This window comes from Nerophis ophidion, linkage group LG26, assembly GCF_033978795.1.
Source record: "Nerophis ophidion isolate RoL-2023_Sa linkage group LG26, RoL_Noph_v1.0, whole genome shotgun sequence".
Taxonomy (NCBI): Eukaryota; Metazoa; Chordata; class Actinopteri; order Syngnathiformes; family Syngnathidae; genus Nerophis; species Nerophis ophidion.
In genome coordinates, this window is record NC_084636.1 from 10203567 (window position 1) to 10223871 (window position 20305).

General features: G+C 36.8%; 1 protein-coding gene across 5 annotated transcripts in view; it reads left to right on the forward strand.

Moving 5' to 3' along the window:
• The window catches only part of dab1a (DAB adaptor protein 1a), a 708809-nt gene that overhangs the window by 571639 nt on the left and 116865 nt on the right, over window positions 1-20305 (forward strand). For all 5 annotated transcript variants that reach the window (XM_061888190.1, XM_061888192.1, XM_061888191.1 and 2 more), the window contains exon 8: window positions 5033-5172. In XM_061888190.1, coding sequence (XP_061744174.1) covers window positions 5033-5172 — 140 coding nt within the window. The remainder of the gene's footprint in view (window positions 1-5032; window positions 5173-20305) is intronic.

Genomic DNA, 20305 nt, shown 5'->3' on the forward strand with positions numbered 1-20305 from the left:
ATGGGCGACTTCAAACTCCATGTAAATGAAAGCTTGTGCGCTGGCTTGATGGATGAGAGTCATGCAGGCGCACTTAGCAGACAGAAGGTTACGGTTGCCGGGGGCGACGCTGGGGGCTTCCCTATAGGGCCTCGGCTGTACTGGACCTGCCATCGATCACGTGTGTGTGTGTGTGTGTGTGTGTGTGTGTGTGTGTGTGTGCTTGTGCGTGAGGGGGCTTCTGCCTGTCATAACAGTCTAATCCTGAGTGACATTTATCCAGGGAGGCCCTGCTCATTCAAGCATCCATCACCATCCAGCCTCCTCTTCATCCTCCTCCCTCCCGACATAAACTTCTTCTAGTGCATCAAGTGTGCAGCGCTCGGAGTGTGTTGTCCTGTCAAGCAGCCACGACTGACATTCTGGGTTTTTCGAGCTTCAGCTTTGTAGACGAGCGACTATAACGTGATACCCCCCGTCCCGCTTTTAACGTGCGCCGCGTAGGAAAAGAAGCCGTTGCACAACGCTTTGGTTGCCTGGCAACACTCCATCTCTTCCACTACGACCTTCCGAGGGTCACCCGACTAATGCGTCCATATATTACGGCAGGGACGGCGCAATATCATCACACTTTCCCGTGCACCGTCGATATATATGCGCTCTACCTGCTGATTTAGCGCCGAGAAGATTGGGGGGGGGGGGGGGGGCAACATAAAAGGGATTCCCTGTCAGTGCGGAGTAAATGTATTACTTCACAGCGCCTCAGGCCATGGAAGAAACACCGAGAGTTTTATGATGATACTACCCTTTGTTGTCGTTTAAGGTTGTAAGCCTGGCACTACATAGACCAGATAGAAATAAAATGCAATAGATAAGAGCTCCTGAAAAGGAAGACCCGTGTAAGTGAACCATCAAGGATTTACAGGCTAGACTTATTTCAATCAGGGCATCCGTTGTTGTGGTAAATGTACGCATACAAGAAAAGGGAGGGGGAAAAAAACTGACCAATAATGTTCCTTGTAACTCCTCCCATGTGACACGGGATCCAATGGAATTTTTTGCTTTAAAAACAAGAAATCATCAAAACCGAATGTTGCGTATATATGAATAGTTAATGTTGGTTGGGATTGTTTATGAAATAAATACTTTATCAGCCCAGTTTGCAACTTTTAAATGTTTAACTTGGTTTCTGTGAAATTTTTGTAGTTTTAGAAATCCGCTTTCTTGAAAAAAAAATTATAAAATGTTTTGTCAATCAACAATAAATGTAAATACATTTGAACATAAACAAAATGCTTAATGCTGTAATTCAATGTATTCATGTATTTGTTAGGATTTGTTTGATCTATATCATCAATAAATAATAAATAACAAATAAATAATTGAAATCATATATGTGTCCACATCTATGTTTGTGTATGTATATGTATACACATTATATGATATAATAATGTAAGAGCATCATAAAGCCTACATGAACTCCATGGTGTTCAGGGAGGAATAGTCTCTCTTATTGCTATTGCACTATTTTCTTCAGCTATAATTCCATTAATCTTTAGTAATGTAGCAACCCAGTTTTGAATAGCAGGGTCCCTGCTATCACATGTTGATAAAAATATAACATTTACATTGTAATAAATTAAGCATGATGAGTTGAGCATATGTCAGCATGTGGCCCCACATTTAACTCTTTTTTTTGCAAACGCTCATTGCAAACACTTACTTACAGTAAGTCATTCGTTTGACTTTGTAAGTCGTTATTTTGACTTAGTAAATCACTAATTCATAATAATGACGTACTTAGTATCTCAGGTAACTAGGACTGTAGTTTTTTTTTTTACTTTTTGTAAAAAAAAATCGAGATATGTATCGTATATCGCCATTCAGCAAATGAAGCGAAAAACACAACCAAAAGTTGTAGGCATCTTCATGTGACGAAGACGGCCTACTTCACAGCAGTCTGTAGTCTATTGCGCCCCCCCCCCCTCCCCCCACCCCCCACACACCAGGCTGTGGTGGCAGCGACGAGGTGGAGACGTGATGGCAGGGTCCCTGCTATCACATGTTGATAACAATATAACATTTACATTATAAAAATCAACTAAATGCTTCCCAAATACTGTAATAAATTAAGCATGATGAGTTGAATATATGTCAGCATGTGGACCCACTGTTAACTCTTTTTTTTTCAAACGCTTATTACAAACGCTTACTTAAAGTAAGTCATTAATTTGACTTTGCAAGTCATTATTTTGACTCAGTAAGCCATTATTTTGACTTAGTAAATTACTAAGTAAGTCATAATAATGACGTACTTAGTATCTCAGGTAACTAGGACTGTTTTTTTTTTTTACTTTACGGAAAAAATATCGAGATGTATATCGTGTATCGCCATTCAGCAATTGGATCGGAAAACACAACCAAAAGTTGTAGGCTTCTTCATGCGACGAAGCCGGCCTACTTCACCGCAGTCTGTAGTCTATTGCCCCCCCAGGCTGTGGTGGCAGCGACGAGGTGGAGACGTGATGGCAGCGTCCCAGCTATCACATGTTGATAACAATATAACATTTACATAATAAAAATCAACTACATGCTTCCCAAATACTGTAATAAATTAAGCATGATGATTTGATAATATGTCAGCATGGAGCAGAAAACACAACCAAAAGTTGTAGGCTTCTTCACGCGACGAAGCCGCCTACTTCACCGCAGTCTGTAGTCTATTGCCCCCCCGGGCTGTGGTGGCAGCAACGAGGTGGAGATGTGATGGCAGCGTCCCTGCTATCACATGTTGATAACAACATAACATTTACATTATAAAAATCAACTACCGGTACATGCTTCCCAAATACCGTAATAAATTAAGCATGATGAGTCGAATATATGTCAGCATGGAGCGGAAAACACAACCAAAAGTTGTAGGCTTCTTCACGCGACGATGCCGCCTACTTCACCGCAGTCTGTAGTCTATTGCCCCCCCGGGCTGTGGTGGCAGCGACGAGGTGGAGACGTGATGGTAGTGTCCCAGCTATCACATGTTGATAACAATATAACATTTACATTATAAAAATCAACTACCGGTACATGCTTCCCAAATACCGTAATAAATTAAGCATGATGAGTCGAATATATGTCAGCATATGGACCCACTTTTAACTCTTTTTTTTTTTTTTTCAAACGCTTACTTAAAGTAAGTCATTCATTTGACTTTGTAAGTCATTATTTTGACTCAGTAAGCCATTATTTTGACTTAGTAAATTACTAAGTCATAATAATGACGTACTTAGTATCTCAGGACTGTTTTTTTTTTACTTTATGGAAAAAATATCGAGATATATATCGTGTATCGCCATTCAGCAATCGGAGCGGAAAACACAACCAAAAAGTTGTAGGCTTCTTCACACGACGAAGCCGGCCTACTTCACCGCAGTCTGTAGTCTATTGCCCCCCCAGGCTGTGGTGGCAGCGACGATGTGGAGACGTGATGGCAGGGTCCCTGCTATCACATGTTGATAACAATATAACATTTACATTATAAAAATCAACTACCGGCACATGCTTCCCAAATACTGTAATAAATTAAGCATGATGAGTTGAATATATGTCAGCATGTGGACCCACTTTTAACTCTTTTTTTTTTTTTTTTCAAACGCTTATTACAAACGCTTACTTAAAGTAAGTCAGTAATTTGACTTTGTAAGTCATTATTTTGACTCAGTAAGCCATTATTTTGACTTAGTAAATTACTAAGTACGTCATAATAATGACATACTTAGTATCTCAGGTAACTAGGACAGTTTTTTGGTTTTTTACTTTACAGAAAAAATATCGAGATATGTATTGTGTATCGCCATTCAGCAAATGGAGCGGAAAACACAACCAAAATGTTGTAGGCTTCTTCACGCGACGAAGCCGGCCTACTTCACCGCAGTCTGTAGTCTATTGCCCCCCAGACTGTGGTGGCAGCGACGAAGTGGAGATGTGATGGCAGCGTCCCTGCTATCACATGTTGATAACAACATAACATTTACATTGTAAAAAATCAACTACAGGCTTCCCAAATGCTGTTAAAAATTAAGCATGAGTTGAACATATCAATCAATCAATCAATGTTTACTTATATAGCCCTAAATCACTAGTGTCTCAAAGGGCTGTGTCAGCATGTGGCCCCACTTTTAACTCTTTTTTTTTTTTTTCAAACGCTTATTACAAACGCTTTAAAGTAAGTCATTCATTTGACTTTGTAAGTCATTCATTTGACTTTGTAAGTCATTCATTTGACTTTGTAAGTCATTCATTTGACTTTGTAAGTCATTCATTTGACTTTGTAAGTCATCATTTTGACTCAGTAAGCCATTATTTTGACTTAGTAAATTACTAAGTCATAATAATGACATAATTAGTATCTCAGGTAACTAGGACTGTTTTTTTTGTTTTTTTTACTTTACGGAAAAAATATCAAGATGTGTATCGCCACTCAGCAAATGGAGCGGAAAACACAACCAAAAGTTGTAGGCTTCTTCATGCGACGAAGCCGGCCTACTTCACCAATTGCCAATCAAAAATATGCTGTCAACACGACGTTAACATTAAATCATATGCATGTAACTAATGTTGTTTTAACCTGAATGACGTTGATGCGAGACGCTGCTTGTATGACCTCGTTGTCGTGTCGGTCAGGTGCTGCCCCGCCTTAAATGCTTTCGGAGATGAAACCGAAAGTGGAAAGCAAGGTCAACATGCGAGCGTCATGGCCGACGCTCACAATGATGTCACTCTCTCCATACAACGGAGGCCGAGTAGAGAAAGACAGGAGATAAGAGAAACTGTCATGCCATTAATTCATTAGAAAAATGTCCAAAAAGAGACACGAGCGTATTGATTAGTGTCATTCATACATAGCACACTTACTTCCACTACATTTTTTTTTCTTTTCTTTGCTCAGATCAATGATGAGGTCTTTTCTGCTCAGTGCAGATTGATTATCTCCAGGGAAAAGATGATGGAGGACCTTGAACGGAAGGCTTACAATCGCGCGTGTGTGTGTTTGCAGGGCAGGATCGCAGTGAGGCGACTCTCATCAGACGTTTTAAGGGCGATGGCGTTCGCTACAAGGCCAAGCTTATCGGCCTGGACGAGGTCAGTGCGGCCCGCGGAGACAAACTCTGTCAGGATTCCATGATGAAGCTCAAGGTAAGGACAGCTTTACTAGCACATCCACTTCCCCTCTGGCACCACATCACAGTCACATGACTCACTTTACACTCAACACAAATGATTGGCTTTTGCTATAAAATAAATAAAACCTTAACTAAAAACTCAGTTTATCCATTTCTGCAATTTATTTAGCTTTTTTAAATGTAATTCAGCAACATTTTATATTTACAGTATATTTAATATACTGTTCTATTATGTTTTATGGTGTGGAACTTCGTGTTGAAAGGTACACAAACCAAAAAAATACAAATAAATTGTTATTTATCATTATTATTTTTTATTATATTTATCAAACTAATTTCATTTTGTATTGTATTTAACATCAGTTTAACAAATAATTTAGTATTCTGTTTTATTTTACGGTGCTTTGACTTGTTGAAAGTAAACAAAACAGAAAGTACAAATAAAGATGATACATTTTCAGGACACATCGTTTTTTTTTTATGAAGTTCATCAAAAAGATTGTATTTTATATTTTAATTCACATCAGTATAAAACATGTTTTATTACCATGTCTTATTTTATGCAGTGTCAACTTGTTTCAAGTAAACATGACAAACTATACAAATAAAGATTTAACATTTTAAAGAAATAGAGATTGTTTATTTTTTTAAATGTAGTTTATCAAAAAGATTATATTTTATTTTATTCGCATCAGTATAAAACATGTTATTATCACGTCTCATTTTAAACAAAATATAAAAAATATTAAAATAAAATAATAAGAGTTTTTTATTTTTTAAATGTTTACAAAAAATAAATTTTACATTTTATTCACATCAGTATAAAACATGATTTATTATCATATCTTATTTTATGAGGCATTCATTGAAAGTAAACAAAATATAAAATACAAATAAAGATTTAAAACAAATAAAAATTGAGATTTTTTATTTTTTTAAATGTAGTTCATCAAAAAGATTATATTTTATTTGATTCACATCAGTATAAAACATGTTACTATCACGTCTCATTTTAAGCGGCGTCAACTTGTTGAAAGTAAACAAAATATATAAAATACAAATAAAATATTATAATAAAATAAAAATTTAGTTTTTTTATTTTTTAAATGTTTACAAAAAATAAATTTTACATTTTTTTCACATCAGTATAAAACATTATTTATTATCATATCTTATTTTATGAGCCATTAATTGAAAGTAAAGAAAATATGAAATACAAATAAAGATTTAAAACACAAATAAAAATTGAGATTGTTTATTTTTTTAAATGTAGTTCATCAAAAAGATTATATTTTATTTTGATTCACATCAGTATAAAACATATTATCACGTCTCATTTTAAGCGGCGTCAACTTGTTGAAAGTAAACAAAATTTAAAAAATACAAATAAAATATTAAAATAAAATAAAAATAGTTATTTTTTAAATGTTTACAAAAAATATATTTTATATTTTATTTACATCAGTATAAAACATGTTTTATTATCATATCTTATTTCATGAGGCATTAATTGAAAGTAAAGAAAATATGAAATACAAATAAAGATTTAAAACACAAATAAAAATTGAGATTGTTTATTTTTTTAAATGTAGTTCATCAAAAAATGTATTTCATATTTTATTCACATCAGTATAAAACATGTTCTATTATCATGTCTTATTTTATGCAGCGTCAACTCTTTGAAAGTAAAAAAAAGATATACATTACACAAATGCATTTTTAAAATCTTAAAGAAATGGACTGTTAATTTTTTCAAATGTGATTAATCAAAAATATTGTATTTGATATTTTATTCACATCAGTATAAAACATGTTTTATACTGATGAATTTTATTTTACTGTTGTGTATTTTATGCGGCATTAACTTGTTGAAAGTAAACAAAATAAATGAATACTAAAAAAGATTTAAAATAAAAAAAAATAGAGATTACTTATTTTTTAAATGTAGTTTAGTTTAGTTAATTATATTTATATAGCGCTTTTCTCTAGTGACTCAAAGCACTTTACATAGTGAAACCCAATATCTAAGTTAAATTTTAAACCAGTGTGGGTGGCACTGGGAGCAGGTGGGTAAAGTGTCTTGCCCAAGGACACAACGGCAGTGACTAGGATGGCGGAAGCGGGAATCGACCCTGCAACCTTCAAGTTGCTGGCACGGCCAGTCTACCAACCGAGCTATGCCGCCCGTTTATCAAAAATATTGTATTTTATATTTTTCCACATCAGTTTAAGACATGTTTTATTACCATGGCTCATTGTATGCTGCGTCAACTTGTTGAAAGTAAACAAATAAAAAATTTAAATAAAGATTTAAAATAAAAAAAAGTGTTTATTTTTTAAATGTAGTTTATCAAAAAATTGTATTTTATATTTTATTCATATCAGTATAAGACATGTTTTATTACCATATCTTATTGTATGATGCATCAACTTGTTGAAAGTAAACAAAATTAAAAAATTCAAATAAAGTATTAACATAAAAAATTTAGATTGTTTATTTTTTTTAAATGTAGTTCATCAAGATTATATTTTTTATTTTATTCAGATCATTATAAGACATGTTTTATTATGTATTATTTTATGCAGAGTCAACTTGTTGAAAGTAAATAAGATAAAAAAATACAAATAAAGTATTAAAATAAAAAAATTGAGATTGTTTTTTTAAAATATAGTTAATCAAAACGATTGTATTTTATATTTTATTCACATAAGTATAAGACATGTTTATTACCACTTATTGAAAGTAAACATAACAAAATATACAAATAAAGATTTAAAAGAAGTGGAGACTGTTATTTTTTTTATTTTTATAACGTTAACCCAAAATATTGTATTTTATATTTTATTCACATCAGTACAATACTTTTTTACATAATTTCTTATTTTATGCAGTGTCAGCTTGTTGAAAGTAAACAAAACAAAAAATACAAGATTATAAATATTAAAGAAATAGTGTTTATTTTTTGATGTGATTTATCAAAAATATTGTATTTGATATTTCATTCACATCAGTATAAGGCATGTTTTATTTTCAGGACTTATTCTATGAAGGGCCAGCTTGTTGAATGGCAAAATAAACAAACAAAAATGCAAAAATAATAATAAAATAAATTAGTAAATATTAAATAGATGTATGATAAAATGAATACATTCACCTCTTTAAGATTGCATGCAACAAACAGTGTATGTTGTTGTAACCCCAAAAGTATAATTTAATATAAATTCAAAATAAATACTTAAAAAAAGGTTTCAAATTTTAAATTAATGCAAAAATTGAGACAGAGGGCAAAAGTCATTTTGGTTTGAATGTTTTTAGGCTTAACTTTAGTTTACCTTTGAAAGCAACAATGTGCAACAGTTTGACCCTGAGTTTTAACTGCCTCGGAAGCTACACTACCTTGCAGTAAGGAAAATAGCATGTCTTTGGTTGCCATGGCGATCCCAGATAGTGCGCAATGGCCTGGCCAGGACACTCCCTGGTTATGTTAACTTTCTAGCTTCATGGTTTATGTGTGTGTTGTGTATAGTGCACGGCGGGCAAATGTTGCCCTATTTTAAAGGGGAGCATTATCACAATTCCAAAAGGGTTAAAAACAATAAAGTCAGTTCCCAGTGGCTTGTTTTATTTTTTGAAGTTTTTTTCAGAACTATACCGGTCCCCGAATATCCCTAAAAAAAGCTTTAACGTGCTTGATTTTCGATATTTGCGATGCGACTATCCATTTCCCTGTGACATCATACAGTGCTACCAATGTAAACAAACAACGGCGAATACCACAGCAAGATATAGCGACATTAGATCGGATTTCAGCGGCTTAAGCGATTTAACAGATTACGCATGTATTGAAACGGATGGTTGGAGTATGAAAGTATTGAAGAAGAAACTGAAGCTATTGAGCGAATAGCTATTGACGCTATTCATAGCCATAGCATGGCCAAATAGCTGCGTTAGCATCGCCGGTGAAATGTGCGGACCAAACGATCAGGACTTTCGCATCTTGCGACACTGGAGCAACTTAAATCCGTCGATTGGTAAGTGTTTTTTTCGCATTAAATGTGGGTGGAAGGAAACGTAATATAGTTGCAAATGCATCTGCAGGTTATCCATACATCTCTGTGGCATGTCTGCTTTAGCACTGCCGGTAAATAGCATGTTAGCATTGATTAGCGTAGCATGTTAGCATCGATTAGCTGGCAGTCAACATCAACAAAACTCACCCTTGTGAATTCGTTGACTTCATCGTTGCGAATGCATCTGCAGGTTATCCATATATCTCTGTGCCATGTCTGCTTTAGCACCGCCGGTAAATAGCATGTTAGCATCGATTAGCGTAGCATGTTAGCATCGATTAGCTGGCAGTCACGCCGCAACCAAATATGTCTGATTAGCACATAAGTCAACATCAACAAAACTCACCTTTGTGATTTCGTTGAATTTATCGTTGCAAATGCATCTGCAGGTTATCCATACACCTCTGTGCCATGTCTGTCATCGCCGGTAAAATGTGGAGACACACTGGCACGGTCAATGGGGGTCTGGCGCCAGACACTTTCGCATCTTCGGGCCAGTGGTGCAACTTGAATCCCTCCCTGTTAGTGTTGTTACACCCTCCGACAACACACCGACGAGGCATGATGTCTCCAAAGTTCCAAAAAATAGTCCAAAAAACGGAAAATAACAGAGCCGAGACCCGGTGTTTGTAACGTGTTGACAATGAAAATGGCGACTGTATTACCTCGGTGACGTCACGCTCTGACGTCATCGCAAAAAGAACGATAAACAGAAAGGCGTTTAATTCGCCAAAATTCACCCATTTAGAGTTCGGAAATCGGTTAAAAAAATATATGGTCTTTTTTTTGCACCATCAAGGTATATATTGACGCTTACATAGGTCTGGTGATAATGTTCCCCTTTAACACGTGAAAACAAACTGTGTTATGATTTAGCACAGATATAGAAAAATATCAATAATCAGCATGTGTAGTCAATTAACATCTGAATGTCCCATCATTCCATGTGTGTGGGCTACTAAAGCTAAGTAATGCTGGGTCAAAGACATTGGCATAAATAGCTGTGGCTGTAGGCAGCCCCTTGTGTTGTTTTTTTTAAATTAACTACACAAGCTGCATTTAGGAGTATTATGAGTAGTAAACAACTTTATCTAGCTCTTCATGAGTTTTAAAACGTCAATTATGTTTTTTCTTTCGGCTTTCAAATGCACTCCAAATCATTATTAATGTAAAAAAAAAAATTCATATATAATGAAATAACTTCAGTTATCGCCTGCTTCCAATTAATTAATGCCATATAAACGTCCAAATAAACACACCAGCTGTAATTACAATGACAGTAACACTACAGGACAGTAGGTAGAGCCTTGGTGCAGCATTATTTATCCTAACTTCCGGACTAGAAGCCTCTACTTTTTTCCTACACTTTGAACTAGGGCTGGGCGATATGGCCTTTTGTTAATATCTCCATATTTTTGGGCCATGTCACGATACACGATCTATATCTCCATAGTTTGCCTTAGCCTTGAATGAACACTTGATGCATATAATCACAGCAGTATGATGCTTTTATGTGTCTACGGATTAACACATTCTTGTTCATACTGCATTAATATATGCTCATTTCAAACTTTCATGCAGAGAGGGAAATCAAAATTAAGTCAATTGACCAAAACTGTATTTATTAAACAGTTATTAAGCAGTGGCACAGACATTCATGCCATTTCAATACAGAAAGTGCAAGATTGTCAGAGACATTTTAAAATAAGCTATAAGTGCACTTTTGTGCATGATGTCACTAAGATGACATATCCAAACAAGACTACATTTTAGTGCACTTTTTGTACGGAACGCCACTAGAATAGTTAAAAACAAATAAAGTGCACTTTTGTGCATGATGTCACACAAGATATTTCAATAACTGTCAAATAAAAATGAGCTGCATAATAGGAAATCAAATAGTGTATGTCCTTCGCTATGTGGTAGGTTCCTGCGGACGTGATCTCCTTCTGTTGTTGACTATTTGTTTCATACGGTGTTGATGTGGAAAGGGTTTCCTCGGCTTTTTGTGGGTGTGGCACCGAACGGAGATGTTGACATGCAGAGTTTCAAGCACTCTTTGTTCTCTAGCGGGTGATTTTTCAAATGATGCTACATAATTCGATAGATTAGATTAGATAGTACTTTATTTATTCCGTCAGGAGAGTTCCTTCAGGTAAATTACAATTTTCAGTACTATCCCATTCAAAATCAAACAAACATTACAGGGGGACAGAACAGGATCGCTGACGGGTCTGCTGGCTTCCAGCGCCCCTTACAAAAAAGATGAGATACAGGTAAACAAAAGGGGGTGGAGGAATGGGAGAAAAAAATAGAAGATTAAAATAAAATAAAAATAAAAAATCGGTCTTAGCCTGGGCCCTGGAGAGGGGGTGCAGACTGAGGCCAAGGGAAAAAAAACAACTCATAGCCATAGTACACATCCCTCTTACATGTGTGTAAGAGGGAAACATCAAACATCAAAGAACACATAGGACATGAAAGGCATTAAAGCAGCAGATACAACCAGACACTTCTACATACAGCTATGAATAAAAAGTAAATGAAACATATCCACTGTGGTGGCCTCTGCGGTGTTCCACACTATTGTCCGCTGGGGTGGAGGGAGCATGGCCGCATACTTGTTCGACATCTTCCCGCTTGAAGCCAAACCACCGCCAGACAATTGACCTCATGCTGTTTTTTTTAGGAATGAATTCTTCCTCCATTTGTTACTAGATTCGCACCTTCTTTCTCTCGTATTACCCTTCGCACCACTCCCATAGCTTCAATACTAATCTTACCCATTTCGCTACCTCTCTGGTCGGCGAGGGCGTGTGACCCGACAGTATGTGGATTATTTAAGAAGGTGCGTTTGTTTTATGTCTCTGTGAGGAGAAACAAGAAAGAGTGAGAAGAGCATGTAGTGCATGGGTGTCAAACTCTGGCCCGCGGGCCAAATTTGGCCCGCCGTGTAAATTAATTTGGCCCTTGAGGCAATATCAAATTAACATTAGTGCTGGCCCGCCAGTGTTATACAGCCGCATTCACCGCTAATACTCATACTTGCCAACCCTCCCGATTTTCCCAGGAGACTCCCGAAGTTCAGTGGCTCTCTCGAGTATCTCCCGAGGAAACCATTCTCCCGAATTTCAACCGATTTCCACCCGGACAACAATATTGGGGGCGTGCCTTAAAGGCCCTGACTTAAAGCGTTCTCTACAACCTGTCGTCACGTCCGCTTTTACTCCATACAAACAGCGTGCCGGCCTAATCACATAATATATGTGGCTTTTAAACGCACACATGAGTGAATGAAATGCATACTTGGTCAACAACCATACAGGTCACACTAAGGGTGGCCGTATAAACAACATTAACACTGTTACAAATATGCGCCACACTGTGGACCCACACCACACAAGAATGACAAACACATTTCGGGAGAACATCCGCACCGTAACACAACATAAACAAAATACCCAGAACCCCTTGCAGCAGTAACTCTTCCGGGACGCTACAATATACACCCTCCGCTACCACCACTATTAAGATTTTGCACTGTTAAGTTATATAAGTGTTGCTTTTTCCATATTTAGTGTTAAAGCAAATCAGTTAAGCAAACTGAGCAATAATTAACATTCTATTTGTGCACTTTCTCTTGCTACTTCAAGACTTAAATGCTTGATTCATTCATTATTGTTATTTTATTTTCAAATTTATTTTTAGCCTGTGAAAAAAGTTTATTTTGATATTTACCTGAGAAGGTTTCAAATAGAAAAGAGGCGTTCAATTTTTATTTAAATTTTATTTGATACGGCATTGAAATTGTTTTTATTATTATTATTATTTGGAACTCGATTTTGCATGTCACTATAAAGTTATATAAGGCTTGCTTGTTTAATATTCAATGCAAAACTTTTTTGGGTCCCTATTAAAAGGTTAATATGTTCAACCTTGGCCCGCCGCTTTGTTCAGTTTTAAATGTTGGCCCACTCTGTATTTGAGTTTGACACCCCTGCTGTAGTATAATTCATGCAGCTGAAAGCAACTGCGTGAGAACGTGTACTCAAATATCACGATATAATAATTTTTTATATCGCACAGAGAAAAACCTGTGATATATCCAGTATACTCGATATATCGCCCAGCCCTGCTTTGAACCCTAATATTTTATGGATGGATGTTTGCTGACGGCCATAATAAAAATAGTAAAACAAAAAAAATAAGCAAATACACTGTAAAGGTGTTTTAATGTTTGTACCATGGCGCCATATTTTGGAAGGGTTTGCTCTATTTAGTGCTTTCAACCGTAAGTAGAGTGCCATTTAGTCGTTGTGGCTTGTGCAGCCCTTTGAGACACTCGTGATTTAGGGCTATATAAGTAATCATTGAATGATTGATAGATTGATTGATTGATAGTCGTCAATAGCGTTTCTACTCGTATGAATCCTTCATTCAAAACTCAAACCAATGGGTTTAAGTTTTACAATATAACTAAAACTATTCATACTTACTAAGCCACTCCGTGTGTGATGTCCGTATTAGGCTTTTCATGCATATTTGTACATGCTATCGTAATGTAATGACGCTGGTGTCGTTTGGCATTTGCTAATATGCTCGCATGTTCATAAGTGTCTGTGTTAGTTTTAGTAACTTACAACAGGATTCTTTTTATATTGTTTTAGTTTCACTAATTCCTCAGTAAATTCACCAAAATGTCACTGTGGACTTATTGAGTCTGTTTAGCTGATTGGAGAACTAGCTTGCGCGGCTAGTGGGTCCATGACTTCTGTTTTGTCTGATCAGCCGTTTTACTACGATTATATTGCGATTAATATCGCGATTGCAGCAATTTGCACAAATTAAACCAATCACCGCAAAATATACATAGCCTCACAACGTTTTGCAATCCTTGCCAATCGATTTTGTATTTGACAAAAGCAAGTTTTAACAATAAAGATATTGCAACTCTTTACCGCTTCAACAGCACAAGTCGCGTATTACCTCGTAGCTCAGACCCTTTTAGCATTTACGTGGCTCACCTTCGACAGCATCTTCTCCCCGTCATCTTTGTTGTAGTGGTGTAGCTTTCAAAGACGGGAGTGGAAGGAATGTCAAAAGATGGAGCTAACTGTTTTAATGACATTCAGACTTTACTTCAATCAGCATCTACTCATCCGTGGCTCACTAGTGCAACAGCAAGGCCGGAAATGTGTCCCGTGAAAACCCATCCGACCGGAACTCTCTAACAACTAAAGTTCCTCAGGTGAATAATGTAAACTCACTACACCGGTATGTTTTAGTGCTTTCATGGCGAGTTTACTGACAGATGTAAGTAAAAATTCTACACTACTTTATATTAGAAATGGCAACAGCGGTGGATAAATGTCCCATTACAAGAAGATAGAGAAAAAGAAGAAGCTTATCAAAGACTACGGTAAAAATTTTCAGGACTTATGCAGATCCCAAATCAGATCAGCAGGCACAAAAGCTGCTTTTGAATAATATTGTGAAACAAAACGCCAGATAATGTCTTACCTTACAGGCAAACACCATATTAATACTCGTATTGTATAGTGTACAGCAGTGGTTTTGAAATGGGGGTATGTGTACCCCTGGGAGTACTTGAAGGTATGCCAAGGGGTACGTGAGAGTTTTCAAAAATATTCTCAAGATAGCAACATTTAAAAAATCCGTTATGAATATATTAATTGAATAATACTTCAACAAAATATGAATGTAAGTTCATAAACTGTGAAAAGAAATACAACAATGCAATATTCAGTGCTGACAGCTAGATTTTTTGTGGACATGTTCCATAAATATTGATGTTAAAGATTTCTTTTTTTGTGAAGAAATGTTTAGAATTAAGTTCATGAATCCAGATGGATCTCTATTACAATCCCCAAAGAGGGCACTTTAAGTTGATGATTACTTCTATGTGTATAAAATCTTTATTTATAATTGAATCACTTGTTCATTTTTCAACAACTTTTTAGTTATTTTTATATCTTTTTTTTCCAAATAGTTCAAGAAAGACCACTACAAATGAGCAATATTTTTTCACGGTTATACAATTTATTGAATCAGAAACTGATGACATAGTGCTGTATTTTACTTCTTTATCTCTTTTTTTTTTTTTTAACCAAAAATGATTTGTTCTGATTAGGGGGTACTTGAATTAAAAAAATGTTCACAGGGGGTACATCACTGAAAAAAGGTTGAGAACCACTGGTGTACAGGATTGCTTATTATTTTAATTGGATAGTAGTCTGTTTATTTAAATTCTTAGTTTTATCTTTATTACCTCTTGTGTAATTTATTTTTATCCCATATTTGTTCCCACTACCGCACCTTAAGTTGTAGTCATTAATCTCCATCCATCCATCCATTTTCTACTGCTTGTCCCTTTTTGGGGTCGCTGGAGCCTATCTCAGCTGCATTGGGGCGGTAGGCGGGGTACACCCTGGACAAGTCGCCACCTCATCGCAGGGCCAACACATATAGACAGACAACATTCACGCCCTAGGGCCAATTTAGTGTTGCCAATCAACTTATCCCCAGGTGCATGTCTTCAGAGGTGGGAGGACTTGTTATATGCAAATATAATGACAATAAAGTCCATTGTGTTCTATTCTATTCTATGTTGAAGCAGGGTACAATCCATCAAGCGGTGCGGCTTCATAGCTTACCAAAGTCGTACTAATACATTTTGATAGATTTTTGAGCGCCGTGTGTAATGTTTTATACTTTCAATGAAGTGAAGTGAATTATATTTACCGTGTTTTTCGGACTATAAGTCGCAGTTTTTTTCATAGTCTGGCCGGGGGTGCGACTTTTACTCAGGAGCGACTTATGTGTGAAATTATTAACACGTTATCGTAAAATATCAAATAATATTATTTAGCTCATTCACGGAAGAGACTAGACCAGGGGTGTCAAACTCATTTTAGATCCAGAGCCACATGGAGAAAAATCTACTCGAAAGTGGGCCTTGACTGGTAAAATCCCGGCACGATAACTTAAAATTAAAGAAAACTTCAGATCTTTGTTAGAAATAGAACAAGCACATTGTGAAAATGTACAAATCATAATTTTTCTGGGTTGTTGTTGTTTTTACACCATTCACCTCACTTCTAGATCATATTATTGTAATCTAGTATTTAAAAAAAAATGCATGTTTTTTGTTGTTGATATCGTTATATTCATATATTGTTAAATGGTTTATACCAGGGGTGTCAAAGTCATTTTAGATTGGGGGCCACATGGAGGAAAAAATCTACTCCAAAGTAAGCCGGACTGGTAAAATCACGGCACGATAACTTAAAAATAAAGACAACTTCAGGTCTTTGTTAGAAATAGAACAAGCACATTTTAAAAATTTACAAATCATAATATTTCTGGGTTGTTGTTGTTTTTACACCATTCACCTCTCTTCTAGATAATTTTTTTGTAATCTAGTATTTTAAAAAAGCATGTTTTTTGTTGTTGTTGATATTGTTATATTCATAAATTGTTAAATGGTTTATACCAAGGGTGTCAAATTCATTTTAGATCGGGGGCCACATGGAGAAAAAAATCTCGGCACGATAACTTAAAAATACAGAAAATTTCAGCTCTTTGTTTAAAAATAGACCAAGCACATTCTGAAAATGTACAAATCATAATGGTGTTGTATTGTCTTTTCACACCATTCATCCATTCATCAACTTTAGATCATTGTTTAAAAATAGAACAAGCACTTTCTGAAAATGTACAAATCATTATTCTGTTGGGTTTTTTTGTACAGTTAATAGTATCCTATCTTTATTTGTCCTTATTTATATTTTCTGAATAAAGGATGTGATAATGTTCAACAGTCAACTCATTGGTGTTCATTTTCAAACTATCAAGATAAATTACAAGATGTTTTTTATGTAGTTTGATTATTTTCCTCGAATGATGTACTAACATCACATAGTTTATTTTGTACATACGTAGCATCAACTACAAAGATACGAATAATTGCTATTGCGACATCCAGTGGACACACTTAGAAGAGCAGTTTCTTTCATTCGAAAATTTTAGGTTCGTTTTTAAACGTAGCAAACTAAATCCCGCGGGCCGGATAAAATCTGTCAGCGGGCCCTCGGGCCGTACATTTGACACCCCTGGACTAGACGTATAAGATTTCATGGGATTTAGCGATTAGGAGTGACAGATTGTTTGGTAAATGTATAGCATGTTCTATAGGTTATAGTTATTTGAATGACTCTCAGCATAATATGTTATGTTAACATACCAGGCACCTTCTCATTTGATTATTTATGCCTCATATAACGTACACTTATTCAGCCTGTTGTTCACTATTCTTTATTTATTTTAAATTGCCTTTCAAATGTCTATTTTCTGTGTTGGATTTTAGCAAATAAATTTCCCCCAAAAATGCGACCTATACTCCAGTGCGACTTATATGTTTTTTTCCTTCTTTATTATGCATTTTCGGCCGGTGCGACTTATACTCCGGAGCGACTTATATTCCGAAAAATACGGTATACAGCGCTTTTCTCTAGTGCAGGGGTCGGGAACCTTTTTGGCCATGAAAGCCAGATATTCCAAAATGTATTTCCGTGAGAGCCATATAATATTTTTTAACACTGAATACAATTAAATGCGTGCATTTTTAAGTAAGACCAACATTTTTATAGTATGATAAGTCTCTTGTTTTTTTTAATACTATTGTTATTCTAAAGCTAACCAAAAATAAATATAATACTTCTCACCATTAATGTGACTTCTTGCATAAGAATGTTTTATAATTTGAACGTTATTTTTAACACTGTGATTACCAGCGGAATTATTCATTACTTATCGTGTTAAGGAATGTCAGCTAAGATTTATCTGAGAGCCAGATGCAGTCATCAAAAGAGCCACATCTGGCTCTAGAGCCATAGGTTCCCTACCACTGCTCTAGTGACTCAAAGGGCTTTACATAGTGAAACCCAATATCTAAGTTACATTTAAACCAGTGTGGGTGGCACTGGGAGCAGGTGGGTAAAGTGTCTTGCCCAAGGACACAACGGCAGTGACCAGGTGGGCAGAACCTGGAACCCTCAAGTTGCTGGCACAGCCACTCTACCAACCGAGCTATACTGCCCCAATACCAATGCAACATATACAATGTTGGTGTTGTTTTGAGTCATATTGCAGTCTACACTTATCTCTTATGTGTGACTGCCATCTACTGGTCACACTTATCATTTCACCACGTACCAAATAAAATAGCTTTGAGGTCGGTAAGCACAACCAAAATGATTACGTACATTAGGCGCACCGGGTTATAAGGCACACCGTGGAATTTTGAGAAAATTAAGGGATTTTAAGTGCGCCTTATAGTCCGAAAAGTACGTGTTTCGCAACATCATAAATCAGATATGTATGATAATAACTACAAAGTAGAGGCAAAGTGATTTTCCACTCTTCTGGTACTTTATAGGTCTTTTTTTCCCCTCCGAAGTTAGTTTTCCAAAGCGGAAGAAAGAATGACGAGTGTGCGAGGAAGAGGCAAGGTTAGCTCGTATGGATGAGAGGGCCATCGGGGTGAAAGTCTCATTTGCAAGGACAGGAACAATTACAGGCAGAGGAAGACAGATGAGCTAGTTAACAGCAAGGGGAGAATCATTTGGGATGAGAGGCGAGGGAGAGGAGGATGAGGCGGGACGAAGATCGAGATGAAAAAAAAAAAGAAAAATCAGCTCACGGTGATTTTAACATCCTCAGAAAGTGTTCAAAAAGAGTTTGTAGACAGCGTGAAGAGCCTTATTCATTATTTATTGTCCTGCAGGAGGTATTTGAATTGGGGAGGAGGAAAAAAATTGCATTCTCGCATTTTTTATTTTTTTTTCTCCCCACGTGTGGTGAAAATTCCAGCTTGAGGTGTGGAGGGCCGAGGAGAGGATAGACAGCTCATTGATCAAACGGCTTCCCTCCTCCTCATTTCTTGCGACAGGAAATCCATCAAGTGCTTTTCTCTGATCTCGCCGCCTCCTCCTCCGTCACGGCGCTCCTCCCCGCTCCTGCAGCCTGCCTCCTCCCCGGCACTCGCCTATGCTAATGCGGCACAGGTCGACATCTCGGCCCTCAAGACGCACTTATAGAGTTACAAATGATGGCGGTTACCTTTCCACGGGGCGTTGCGAAGGTGTGCTTGGAGCTTTGCGTCGCTCACTATTGATTTATTTTTTAATTCTTTAAATGAACCCATTTGGGGCTCATCTAAGATTCCACATAACAGGTGCCTAACAGTGTAAATAAAATGGTAAATGGGTTATACTTGTATAGCGCTTTTCTACCTTTAAGGTACTGTTCAATCAATCAATCAATGTTTATTTATATAGCCCCAAATCACAAATGTCTCAAAGGACTGTACAAACCATTACGACTACGACATCCTCGGAAGAACCCACAAAAGGGCAAGGAAAACTCACACCCAGTGGGCAGGGAGAATTCACATCCAGTGGGACGCCAGTGACAATGCTGACTATGAGAAACCTTGGAGAGGACCTCAGAAGTGGGGGGCCGAAAGCGATGGATGTCGAGCGGGTCTAACATAATACTGTGAAAGTTCGATCAATCAATCAATCAATGTTTACTTATATAGCCCTAAATCACTAGTGTCTCAAAGGGCTGCACAAACCACCACGACATCCTCGGTAGGCCCACATAAGGGCAAGGAAAACTCACACCCAGTGGGACATTGGTGACAATGATGACTATGAGAACCTTGGAGAGGAGGAAAGCAAAGTTCAATCCATAGTGGCTCCAACACAGCCGCGAGAGCTCAGTTCAAAGCGGATCCAAGACAGCAGCCAGAGTCCCGTCCACAGGAAACCATCTCAAGCGGAGGCGGATCAGCAGCGTAAAGATGTCCCCAACTGATACACAGGCGAGCGGTCCATCCTGGGTCCCGACTAGCGGTCCATCCTGGGTCTCGACTCTGGACAGTCAGTACTTCATCCATGGTCATCGGACCGGACCCCCTCCACAAGGGAGTGGGGGACATAGGAGAAAAAAGAAAAGAAGCGGCAGATCAACTGGTCTAAAAAGGAGGTCTA